Source organism: Buteo buteo, chromosome 4, assembly GCF_964188355.1.
Source record: "Buteo buteo chromosome 4, bButBut1.hap1.1, whole genome shotgun sequence".
Lineage (NCBI taxonomy): Eukaryota > Metazoa > Chordata > Aves > Accipitriformes > Accipitridae > Buteo > Buteo buteo.
In genome coordinates this window covers 38,225,583-38,239,433 of record NC_134174.1, presented here as the reverse complement: position 1 = coordinate 38,239,433, position 13,851 = coordinate 38,225,583, and the positions used below count along the sequence as shown (strand labels likewise).

General features: G+C 38.2%; 1 protein-coding gene across 4 annotated transcripts in view; it reads right to left on the bottom strand.

The window, feature by feature from the left end:
• Positions 1-13,851, bottom strand: part of PARG (poly(ADP-ribose) glycohydrolase) — a 75,031-nt gene that overhangs the window by 37,173 nt on the left and 24,007 nt on the right. For all 4 annotated transcript variants that reach the window (XM_075025595.1, XM_075025593.1, XM_075025594.1 and 1 more), the window contains 2 exons: positions 5,381-5,473; positions 3,202-3,359 (listed from right to left, as the gene is read on the bottom strand). In XM_075025595.1, coding sequence (XP_074881696.1) covers positions 3,202-3,359; positions 5,381-5,473 — 251 coding nt within the window. The remainder of the gene's footprint in view (positions 1-3,201; positions 3,360-5,380; positions 5,474-13,851) is intronic.

The window sequence follows — 13,851 nt, the reverse complement described above, 5'->3', positions numbered from 1 at the left end:
TATCTTGCACTGACTGTCTGTTATTTTGTCAAACAGATTTGTACCTTGGGGGAAGTAGGGGTGGAAGTCACATATGCTAGTTAATACCACGTAAAAATCTAAAGCAGGGAGAATAGTGGGAGGGAAGAGGGAACATGACAACATTTAAATGGAGAAACTGTAATTATTTTATAGTGTATAAAAAGATATTAATGCTTAAGTCTGCATAAAGTGAATTGATAAATGACTGCTGTGTAAAATTGAAAACACAAGAAAGAAACAGCTTACACAGTTGTGTTTCTAACTTAAGGCACAAATTTTATTTTGTCAGTCTCAAAGATTTGAGGGGAGGGGTGGAAGCCTTTTGTATGAATGTAGAAAGGGCATGTGTAGTAGAATTGAGGAACACCACATTTGCTAAAGAAAAAAATCCCTCAAATGCCAGCATCCGCTCAGTAATTTTGCTTTGTTAGGGAACCATGGCAGATTATTATTTTGTACCCGAAGAACAAAGTCATTCATTCAGTCATATAGCAGATGAATTATGCTGAGGAAAGAACTAAGTCTGGAAAAAGCTGCAGACCATAATACTGTGGGGAGAAAGAGTTGCTGTGTGGAACAATCTGTTATGCCCATCCCTAAGCAGACAGCAAAGCAGCAGCCTCCAAAGCCTTTACATCAAAAACATTGTTATAAAAAGGAAAAAAAAAATCACAAACATTTTAACTTCAGTCATTGCCTACTGCCTTTTGAGTATATCCAGCTTCACAAAAGGCTTTTTTGTAAAAGTTGAAAATACACACTGCAATGGACCAAACCTTGTCGTCTTTACAAGGCTGAAACAATAGCTGAAAACTCGACATTTTATTCTCTGTCCTTGCTACTAAAGAACTAACTTTTCAGGGCGATAAAATACAGGGTTGACAGGAGGAAAAGAAATAGGATACTATCCATCCTCCTCCTCCTCCTCATTTTAGATTTCAACTGAGTCAGGTTATACACAGTATCATGATACAAACCTGTAAATTCTTGTAGTACTCCCTCCACCACTCACTCTTTTCAATCTCCTTTTGTTTTTATTCTGCCAGTCCCCCTCTCACTGAGGCATTCCCTCTTATTTTATCCACTGCCTGTCACACCTCATATTCTACTTCACTAATCTGCTCATTATCGAATGCAAAATACACAGGGAGGGGAAATTGTGGTCCGACAAATGGTTAAGTAGAAATAGGACTGAAAAAGGAAACTGTAACTATATAAAAATCACACAAATTGGCAAACACTGAGGAAGAGCCACTTTTAATCCTCAAGAACCAGAGGACATCAGCTTCCTTTCTTTTCTCCAGTTTGGCAACAATATTCTTGCACTTAAATGAATAAAAATGGCTTTCTACCCTATGTGACTAAAAGCTGAGTATTACCTCATCCATAATGCAAGAGGAAGGCCTGAAGATTGGCTGCTGTATTACCCCTTTTAAATAACATTGTTGGAACATACTCTGAGTGATAGGACTAGGAAGCCATGTCAGAAAACAAAGGAGGATGACTGGAATAGCATAGAAAATCCTGAATAGTTAATACTTTATACTACTGGTCATTCTTTAAGTCTATGGCAGGAAACTATTTACCTAATAATTTGCCAAGGCTTTTTTATTTAGTAGTAGTTCAAAATATTATGCCCCGAGTTAACCACTAGTATTACACTGTACTACAGTGACTTTACATTGCTGTGCAATGTTCATAGAAGAGAATATGAATTTACTGCACTGATTTAAAAGCATTTTATTCTATAGTTGGTAAGAATTTAACTGCTTGATTTATAACATGCTTAAGTTACAACAAAACCTGGTACCTTAAAGTCCTTTAAAAAAACCATAAAATCCAGCTAGAAGTGTGTAGCTGGTGCAGTCAAACAGAACTCTTTCCAGAACTTTACTGTCTTCTTTCACTGCTCTGAACATAGATCTTTTTTAATGCATGGATGGTACTTTCCATTTATTTGTTCTTATGAACTAATGGTGGAAAAAATATGCTGAATTGTATGGCACATTAATGCCCACTCACAATTCTCTTCTGTAACCCACTGCACTGTTGGAATAAACACCAAGACAGTGACCCTGGTCTCTCTTCTGAAATACACAGTATAGAGAAACGTGTGCTAGCCCCTGAAGACAGCAAGCACCAAAACCATTATTAGTATGTCAGCATGCCTGACAATTTATTCTGGGAAGTTCCAGTCCAATATAGCTCATGACAGGGCATACCCAAGTGTGCTGGATCACAGGTAACAGTATTTTTATATTTCATCTCAGTTTTCAGAGCATATACACTACATATGTTAACTGTGAGGAATAAGAAAAACCTCTAGATCAATAATCTGTCCAAGCTGCAGCCTAATAAACTTGAGGTTGATCCACACAGACTTGTATGGAAGCGTCCAGAAGATAACAAACTCATTTCTAATCTACAAGTCCATGTGAACCATAATATTTTGCAGCAGGAAATATCTCCATCTTCGTCCCCCATTTAAAATTTAAATAAGCATATTTAAAAAATAAAAGATGTGAAGAAAAATTTCTAATCAAATCTGTCTGTAAACTACCATTGAGCAAAAAAGAATAAGCATTTGTTTAGAAATCAGAGTATCTTTAATTAAATTCTTATTGTGGTCTTGAAACCTTTTTAGGCTAACTTGTAGCAAAAAGGACAGCTTTATTTTAACATGCAGCTCTACAACTGCCTTAAAATGATAAGAGACTGTATGCATACTGAAGAATCACGTCCTATTGATCTGACTTAATGTGCAGATCACCACTGCTGACACAAAGGAGACAACAGTAACATGGCTAGGGAAACACTGACCTTTAATTTAAATACATATAGAACACTCGGAAGCACAACTAAAATATACCGTTTGCAGACAAATGGCTTATGAGGAGGTAGGGAACTATATCAGCCTAATTATGCCACAACAAGAACGTGCCTGTGCATGTGCATGCATGAAGAATAATTTGGAATATTAAGCGTATCTTCCTGCGCACAGGATCCTTTCTTACGTAGTTGCATAGTTTTCTTGTCCCTTAGAGGTAAACAGAAAAGACAGAAGCAAACTACTGAAATTAGTGATAGGAACATGAAAGAAACAGGAGTTTCTCCTGTAAACGACAACAATAATATTTTCATTGAAGGGTTATCAGCTTCATTTACTCTGGAGTGCCATACCTGTTGAAGTTAATGTCTGGATAACTAGAATATTCAGACTTCATCTTCGCATTGCGACGTGGAAAAGTACAGAAGAAAGCATTGGCTAGAAAACTAGCAATCTGTTCCTGTGACATTGTGATGGAGTGATTCATCTTTTGTTTCAGCAGAGGTATTGGCTACCAACAAAGAAGTGAGGGGGAGGGAGGGGCAGGACAGAAGGGAGGGGAGGAGAGAGAAAAATAATTAGCTTACCCATTTTAGAAGAAAAAACAGGAGCACAAATTACATTTGTTAAATTAGAGCAAGAGTAATTTAGGCCATTGGTGAACCCTTTAATCAGCAGCGCCATTGAAGTCAAGAACCGTTTATTCAAGACAATTAGGAAAAAGCTTGCTTGACAAACTGCAGATTTCTAATCAATAATAAAAAGAAAGACCAAGAAAACACTGCTTGTCAAACAAAACCATGGGTAATGGGGGAGGAGGGGGGAAGTAGATGGGATGCTATAAATCCTGGGCAATCTTAAAAACTGAAGTAAAAGCCCACTTCTGACAGCTGTATAGTTAAGAACCCTTAAGGAATGCTTTCAGCTACAATAACCATGCTTTACACTTTACAAAGAAACATGGAAGGCATGCCACAGATCATCAGTCTATGACTTGCTCTGAATTTTTTTCAATCCTACTTGAAAAAATAACACTGATAATATTTGCAGGAAGTGCATGATTATCCAATCTTTTATAATCACAATGAACAAGAAGTTCAGCGTCACTTTGGTCTTCAGTTTGGAGTTTTATTTGACTTTAGTCAGGGTTTCTTTAATATAAAAAGAAACTAAGGGGCAGGGGGAACAACAACAACAAAAAAAAACCACCTGAAGTGTTATACATCTTCCATTTTATCAGACTTTAGCTTCCTGATTTGGAATTTTTGCTCACCACATTCATCTCTTCTTCCAATATTCTCAGCCATCATCATTAGCGTAGCTCCAGGACAGCTGCGCAGCTACATTTTAATCTTTCTAGTTGTGAATACAGAAATTGCTACTAATTCAGACTGTTGAATACACAGCCCAGTTTACTCCACAAAACCAGTTTTACTTGATTCTTATAACTACTACATTCACGTTCACTGAATCTCATTCTGTCTTCCGGCTATTTAATTAACAAGCTACATTATAATGTCCGAAGTCACACAGCTAGAGGGGGGAAAAAAAGCCTGACAAGCTCTCTCTAATAAGTTCTACAAGCCTATAAAAATAGGATATTTTTGACACTATGTTATACTGGAATAAATTTAGCTTTATGTCTAACCAAAAAAATCAGTCTGACAAAGTTCTTCACAATTTACATTGCCTAACAGTACATCATCTTTATAAAAGGCATTACTATATGAACTTGCAAGTCTTGTGCTTGACTTTTTGAGAATGCTGTGAAGTTTCTAAGCACAAAGCTCCCCCATCAAGTGACTAGTAAAAACATTTTTAGGAAATAGTCATACTGTTTGAAATTATCTCTACTGTAGGACCCCGGCAGCCTAACAAAGTAGGGAGAGATTTTCTCTGGTCCTGTCCAATAAAATCAATTTAGAAAACTGTAACAAAGGAGGTTACAAATTAGTTATAACCCTGCTAATGTGTTACCTATCATACACTCTTGCTTGATCAGTCCTATTCACTTTCATCAGCTTTACTACCTACAAAACTGATTCCCATAACAATGAATTAGTTAATGTTTGTATGTCTGCAAGTATTGTGATGCTTTAACTAGAATAAAACATGTTTCCAAGTAAACAAAGGCTTTATGAAAATACTACTTGTAGGATTAAAAAAATTCTAAAATAAAAAATCACGTTTTAAGATTATTCAAGTAGTTCAATTTGTAAGTGTGATTTTCAAACCTGAAACATTTCATGGTATTTTCATTTTAAAAAAGCAATAAGCAACTCTAGTATATAGAAAGGAAAACATTACTGAAGTTCAGGCTAAAATGACAGCAAGATATATTTTTTTTTTTACATTCCACTATATCATTATAGAAGTGCATTGTCCGTTCTGCTCCCTAGGCCTCAGCTACGTTCAACACAAAACCTATAGCTTTTATTATAACACGATCCTGATGTTTTGACCTTAGCTATTAGTTACAGTTTGCAGAAAAGTGGTCTGCCACAGAGCACTTAGCTAGCTCTATTTACGTACCTGGGTGCAGATACTAGGGAGACAGAGTGCCAGCTTGACCATATCAGGAAGAATGGACTGGAACAAATGTTGAGCCTCTGCATCTTCAAGAACCTGTTAAAAAGAAAGGGGGGGGGGGGGGGGGGGAAGCTTTTTACCTCAGAAAAAATGATTGTACAAAAAGTTTGTGAAAACAGGACCCATTTGAAAGAAATTAGAAAAAAAAAAAGGTCCTTTTAGCTTCATGCAAATCTGTAGCATTTTTCGTGGTAGTACCTTCACTGCATTTTACCTTGCAATAATCCACTAACTGAAATACAGAAACAACTCTCAAAAGTTGCAGCTGAGAAAACATGTCACCAAACACCCTATAAACGAACCTTGAATAAGTTATCATTTGACTCTTTCCAAAGCCATGAACCAAATTCTCAACTGATAGAAATCACCACCTAACCACAAAAGTACTCGAACAATTTACTTAACTTCTATATTCAGGTCACAGTCCAAGACAAGTGCCTGTGACATTCTCCTGTTAAGGACATATGAAACACACTGCTGGGTCAGATCAGTGGTCCTCAGCAGCAGCAACAGGAAATGCTATCTAAGAGGAGCATGCAAGCCCGGGCACTTTCTGCTGTCCATCCCCACCATGTTCCCTAAAGAACTATAGCTGTTGGATTACATCCGTTAAAGGGTGCACCCTGCCTGGTCCACATGCTGAAGTTGCAAACTTTTCAGTCTCTTCCTTTAAGACAGCTGGTCCTATGACTATTTTAGCTGCCCCTCTCTACCTGCTCTAACATTCTTCCAGAGAAGGAGACACCAGAATTGACAACATTAAAAAACAAGTGGGGACACCAATGCTTCACAAGGCTTCTCAAAGTTTTTATACTCAATCACTCACATCAATCCATTCTTGTCCTATTCCCAACTCCCTTCCTAACACTGTCTGGCCCACTCTTGACATGTTTGGCTACCAAAGTGTATCAAGCCAATGTATTCAGAGAAAGTCCAGGATCTCTCTTCTAAGTTGCAACTGCCAGTCCTGAGCATAACATCAGGTACCCAGGGTTTAGACGAACCCACCCACACCCTACACCACCATTCATGTATCATACACCTATTTTTAAAAGGTGCAAAAGGTTCTTTACCACGGGCAATGCTCTTGAAAAGCTAGGATAGGCACATGAATGAGAGGTTGTGAAAAGAAAAGCAACATAAAGCAGTGCAATTGCAATATGCAAAGTGGCACAAAAGCATGCCATATCCTCAAAAGTCTCATATTCTGCCATATTGTCCTGGTTTCAGCCGGGATGGAGTTAACTGTCTTCCTAGTAGCTGGTACAGTGCTATGTTTTGAGTTCAGTATGTGAAGAATGTTGATAACACTGATGTTTTCAGTTGTTGCCCAGTAGTGTTTAGACTATGGTCGGGGATTTTTCAGCTTCTCATGCCCAGCCAGGGCACCTGACCCAAACTGGCCAACGGTGTATTCCATACCATGGGACGTCCCATCTAGTTCAGGAACTGGGAAGGGGGGGGGCAGGGATTCGCCGCTCGGGGACTGGCTGGGTGTCGGTCGGCGGGTGGTGAGCAATTGCCCTGTGCATCATTTGTACATTTCAATCCTTTTATTACTTACTGTTGTCATTTTATTAGTGTTATCATTATCATTATTAGTTTCTTCTTTTCTGTTCTATTAAGCCGTTCTTATCTCAACCCAGGAGTTTTACTTCTTTTCCTGATTTTCTCCCCCATCCCACTGGGGGGGGGGGGGGAGGAGTGAGTGAGCGGCTGCGTGGTGCTTAGTTGCTGGCTGGGGTTAAACCACGACACATATGAACCAGCTGAAGTAAGATCAAGGAGAGGAAAGCATTCTCCACCTTCCTGTGCAGTGGTGCAGTTTTTCCCCTGATCTAGGGATCCAGGCACTAGATGTGACTGGCTGTTAGATTTGCATGCTGCGTTTAAGTCAAAAAACAGAGAGAACACACAGCTTGCACTACAGCTGGGGAACAGAAGACGAAGGTCACAGTTCAGTCTTCTGCCTCCCTCTTTCCCCTACATCCAAGGAATCTGTATTTGAGACAACTACCTTCTACCAGTTTCTAGATTAAAATCATTAAAGTTCTGAAACTGTGACTTTAAAGCTATAGAATATTATTTTTCAAGTAAAACTGTTAGAAAATAATTGGATTTACTACCAACTTCACACAAAAACAATAGCAGACAGAATGGATGAAACGGCATGAAGGTATTATCAATTTTAGCCTCTGCTACGCTTAAGACTAATTGTGAAATCACAGGAAGTGATCTTTTCAGTCATACAATCAAAGCTTTGTAATTCACACTTCAATGGAAAGTTTCACACAGCCTTCAGAATGTAAAAAAGATACTGGCAATTTTCTTGAGGAAAATATGGTGCCTCTGATTCAAAGCATACTGTTCCCCATAAATGCCAAGCTGAAAATATTGTTTGAAGGCTAACAACTTCTGTTCTTCCAAGATCATTAAAATAACTATAGAGGTATCTCTGTTCTATTCCCCGCCCCCCCGTTCCGAGCAATATAAAGGGCCAAGAGTACTCAGGAAGTTAAAAAACAAAACACAAACAAATGCTCACAGGACAAACAACTTATGGCAGGGGAGGGGAAGAAAACAAAACAATCCCAACACCTACACAGTTACTTTCCATGCATTATGTATGCTGCTCATGGAGACATACAAACAAGGCTCTAGTTTAAAATTTTAAATTGAAACAAGAGCTTACAAAGAACAGCAAGCCTAGAAAACATGAAAATCATTTGATATAATAGAGGAGGAATCCAAGTAATATACAAATTATTACTGAAAGTCAACTTTTTTTTTTAAGGTTAAGAAATGAACAAGATGCATCTCTCTCTCCTGTTGTTGGCTGCATATGCACCTACATATTTACACAGTATAAGTCAGATACTGAAAATTATGACCTAACCTTTATGATCATCTGCTCTATCACAAAACTTTCCTCTGTTCTTAGGCACAATGTTTTTAAGTGACATAAAGTAACAAAATAAGCACTTAAAGGCTGGAATTTCAGACCTCAATACGTAAAATGAATATGTAAGTTAAATCTACTCAAAAGATGACATTTAACCTCAGATGTCTACCAGGCTGTCAAATTCTGATATTCTCTCCCCTTCGGGTAACACTTCTTCTCTTTTAAAGTTGACATATAAATAGTGGCTGCTATGCTTTGCTGACTGCCACAGACTATACAGTATCACTTATCTGGTGACACATTATGGCACTGGACTTTGTCATAGCTGTCAAGACTTCAACCTTTTCTTTATGCTCCTTTGAAAACAACATAATAATAGTATGAGACAATTTTTTCCCAAAAACCAAAGCAGGGCCAGCGATTGTACAACTCAGCTTCAATACAAAATGCGTAACTACAGAGTTCACTTCTTAAACTGAAATTCTACTTTTCCTTCTCTTTACCTTCCTAATGTTGCACCAGAACATGCTCTCCTCTCTACATTATTCTTATGCACGACTTTTACCAGGCCTCCACTAATGAAAACCTCAAAATTTGAAGCTGTTAATGACCAGAAGTGTTCTCATTGGACTTCAGACAGATTATTCTTACGTGTAAATGACAAATAAGATGGTTTTTTTTGTGAAAAGTGTTGGGTGCCATGAAAGCCTTACATTTTCAAAAGTCACTTAAAGAACACCACAACTTTAAAAAGATGATCATTGTGAGTGCTAAGTTCACAGACCTTGCCAAGAAACTCCTAACTCTGCATCATTCTCTAATCAAACCACCAAGTAGCCTAAGCATCCTTGTTTTGAGTATTCCCCTATTTAAGCAAAGGTCTCCTAAATATTGCAGGGAAGCACATCAATAGTTTTCACACTCAAACGTAGCTTGTTTATTCCCAGAAATACCAGAAGTTCACAAAATAGTTGCTGCAGTAAGTAATCCAAGAACTCTGTTGTTCAACTGCAGGTGCTGTTGCTGTTTTTTTAGAAAACAAACAAACAAAAAACCCCAACCAAACCCCTTTCTCCCTAATAAACTTTCTCCCTAAAAATAACTCCTTGGCCAACTACTCAGTCCTCTGCTTCCCATTTATATCTTGAGGCTATAACCCATTATTGAACAGTGGCAGTAAGCCAGAAATACGTTCCCTTCCTTGCTTTAAGTTTTTTTTAAAAACTAAGTAACTTGAGTCATGGCTACATCCACGTAACTGTAACTTCCCCTTTCTGCCCATGGGCTTTTCCTGTACAAGTAACATTCCTATGAGGTTTTTATGAAAATGCCTGCAAACCCCTGGCTGCTTGGCCTTCATCCTCTTTTGACAACTAAACCAGCACACCACCACAGCTGCAGCTTTGTGGACCAACCACTGTCACTGCATATTCTCAGCTATGCTCAGTGCAACAGAGCCTGGTTTTATCTGTGACAGTCTTTTCAGACTTTGAAAGCAGCAAAAAAGAACACTCAATCATGGAACGTAAAAGGATTCCAGGACGTGGAGTACTGACACCACAGCTACATCTGACAGATATCCCATGATGAAAATGCCAACCTGGAAGAACCTAGCAACAGCACACAGAATACCTGGTCACAGAATGGAATGAAGATTTATTTAGAAGGAAAGTCTCTTCAGGAAGCAGTGACTTGTGCTGATGTAAAATCCAGCACATTTAGAGCCACATTACATATGCTACTTATTTGTTGCTACTGAAAGAGGGATGTGTCGTTCTAATTCCCCAAACACAGGCACCCATCATTTTACCAGTTCCCGCGTTCATCTGATAATTTCCTGAGATCCTTCAGCTTGCTAATGCTACAAGAAAATAACCTGGGAGGGGGGGAGGTATTCTTCCTCTGCATTAGTAAGTCAAAGAAGCCTACCAAAAAGTCATGCATCATTAGATGTTGTGCAGGGTGCGTGGTAGGTGAAACAGAACTAGTCACACACCTTGTCAATAGTTGCAACTCTTCTCACTGAAAAAGCAGTAATACTCTAGTTAGTATGAAGCTGTTACAACAAGCACCTCACTTTGAAGTAAATCTCCTAGCACAGGAATATCTGTATGGATTCAGTAATGTGCTTTTAACTGTGTACAATCTTTTTCAAAGCTACAACTATGCAAAGATTAAGAGAAATGATTGGATTTCCCTTGTTTAAAAAATAACATTTATTTTATAACTTAAGGAATTCTAAAATATTAAATGGTTGTCAACAATTTTTGGTAAAGGAAAATACATTATGTGTAGCAATTTTGTTTTTAAACAATTGATTAGTTTCCCTTTTCCTTATTATGCACATATGTCCTTTGCAGCTTCCGTCAGGGTTTGAAATAAAAACAAAAATATATTGTTGACTTTATTCATAGTCCTCCAATCATGCAAAAAATTATTTAGGAATGAAATAAAAGCAGGGGCTATACCCCATGGGAAAAGTATATGCAATCAGAGTTGCCTTTTGCCAAGAAATCACTTGGCGATTTCATCAGTATTTGCACTGGAGTGACTGATTAAATGAACATGACTTAGGGCTCCAATTCATAAGATGCAAATGGTTCAGTGAGCCATAGCAGAGGTAAAAGCTCTTGGCCAAACTTGCATTGCAATTTTGTAAAATGAACATTTATACTGCAGCAAAGAGGCCTGACTAAATGCCACCATAAGTAATAGCCTCTTGTCACTATAAACCAGTCCTCCAAAACGTAATGAACGAGCATGCCTGACAGTCCTAATAAGAAGGATCTGAGGTAGCATGGGGTGATAGTGATGGTAGAGAGTTTAAATCTAAATCTGACAGCTCATCAAACCAAACAAACTGCACATACAGAACACAAATTTGGACAGCTGTATCTATCACATGGGAAGGTAGAGTCATCACACCAACAGGCAACCAGCATGCTAAGACAGCAATGGCTTAATTCTTTCCATTTGTTTGTTTTTATTTCCCGATATTAACTTTTGTGGCAGGACAAGGACCAACTGAACCACATTCTTAAGGATGAAGGGGAAAACAAGAGTGCTCCCTTCAGATTTTGTGTCTTTTATTTCCTAATTCTAATGGATTTTGAGTTCTTTTTCCTTCCCAGCTGCCCTAACACCTCAGGCACTTTCTTAGAATTACTTTGTTTCAGTTTGTAAGTGCTCTGTACCATCAGTTACTATACTGAACTGTCTTTCTAGTAACAGCTTTCCTAATTATTTTAATGTATCATATGGTTAGAGGTGGTAATAGCCTCCTAACTAATTAGACAAACTGCATAACTTCTATGTACTCTATTCACAGTAAGTTCATTTTCCTAATCTCAGGAATAATTTTTTTTCTTTTTCCTTCTTCACTATCTTCAATTTGTCTCAAATAAAAAAATATCTCTGTACATTTTTACAGGGCATTAAGACCCACATGATGAATACTTCCAAGCTGAAAAACTTGGTTGCAAATAGAAGTGTAGCAAATAAGGGTATATATAGCCCACCTAGACATAACATCATTATTAAACCTCCTTCAAGTCTGCAATTCAAAGAAAATAACAAAGATAGATAGCAAACAAAGAAATACTAGTCACATTCCCACAAAGAGAAAGATTTGCTCAGTGCCATGCGCGAGGAACATGTCTTAAACTTCATGGCATGTTCCACCTACAACTTGGAATGGTCTCCTGAAAAAAATTTGATCAACATTTATAGCTTTGCAGTTTTGGTGAGGATAACATGGAAAAAAAATAATATTTGGGGAACAAGGACAACAGGAACTTGTGTTTGAAGCCTTAATTTCTTTTTAAGACTGTTAACAGTCTTGTTCTACCCATAAGCATTTAAAACGCTATTTTAATTCAATGCACAGACTGTACCTCCCTTCCAAAGGCTTCCATTTTCCTGTCAAATGAGATTGAAGAGTTCAGTTGTGCTCTTGCACTGTTTACAAGATATTGGTCCTTGTGCACTTTGGGATAATGTTAGCAATTTCAATTTCCCACTTTTTTTTAACGTGTATTCCACAGAAGAACCTCCCAGGCATCCTGAAGCATCTCCCTTACCATTCCCCTCAAGCTAAGACTTTCCATTGAGATGAAACTTATGCAAAAACTTGAACGTACTTCAGCAATCACAACAAGTGGCTGCTCCTTTATTGCACTAAGCAATATTGTCTTCATTTTCTTTTCCTTCCAGAGCAGCCTGTACTTATTTACTTGTTCTCCTGTCTCATACAGGAGTCGCATGCTTTTTGTATGCTGTTTGTGTAATGCTTAAACATGGTGGAGTCTAGATCCATGACTAGAACTCCTCGGTGCCAGTAAAACAACCAAGCCACTGTCTATGATGTTTAAGTCTTTTACCTGAAAGTAAACCAACCTCAGACTGCCAACCTGTACTTGCTTTCTTCCCCTAGTCCTTGTCATAAATGCTTTTAAATATTATAGAATCATAAAAGCAGGCTCTCTTGATCTGTTATTTGGGACAGCTGGGGAAAAAAACAAACCAAAACAAACAAAAAAGCCTAAACAAGTTCTTATCAGGTAACTTTGAAAACTAATATACTAACTTAATACGCCCCAAAAAAACCAGAACAAGCTTCACTAAATCATACTCTCTACAAAGCCTACAAAGCCTTTTCTTCTGGACAGGGAGTAGATGAGTTCTACTTAAACATATTGCGCCAAACTACCAGCGTATCCGATACCTAGACAGATACACTATGCTGCAGACTGCTGACTTGTATGCCTGTGTAAAACAGATTCTTTGTCATAATGTTAAATATTATACTTATAAACAAGATTGAAACCAAGAAGCAAAGTGGGGGTCGGGGGGGGGGGGTCGGGGGGGGGGAATTTTAGTTCCCATTTTACTGAGTCAATGAACTTCCAAAACAGGAAGGAAACAATAAACTGTCATGTGCCTCTTTTTGTTCCCTTACAAAACTAATTCAGCAAGAAACACACTTAGCTGTCAAATCCATCCCATTTCTCGAGCACTTGTCTGATTAGAAACCAGAGGAAGGACAAAGTAATCTTTGGAGGGAAGAGGGAAAAAAACCCATAATGCTGGATTATGCAGAGAAGAATCTTATTTGAGAAGAATGCTTCTGACATTTATCAAAACCACAAACTGACACTTCAAAAGGAAAAAGGAAGACAGCTTACAAGGCAGAGGTTAATTCATTTTTGTTTAATTCCACCCCCCCACCCCCCCCCCCGCCCCCGAAGGCTCCTTCACGTCTTCTGCCAATCCAACCCTGGGATGATCTCTCAGGTGTATCATCCCTAACAATGGCAGCTTTGTTCTCAAAGCTTTTCACCATTCTAAATAAAATCTGAGAGAAAAATGTATATTCGTATTTCCATCTCCTCTTAATGGTTTCAGAAGCCCAGTTTATACTTCTAAGGTACTGGAAATCTAACCTCAAACATTTTCATTACCAACAAGTGAAACCTCAGTCCTGATTCTCTACAGGCCACCAGTAGATTCCACC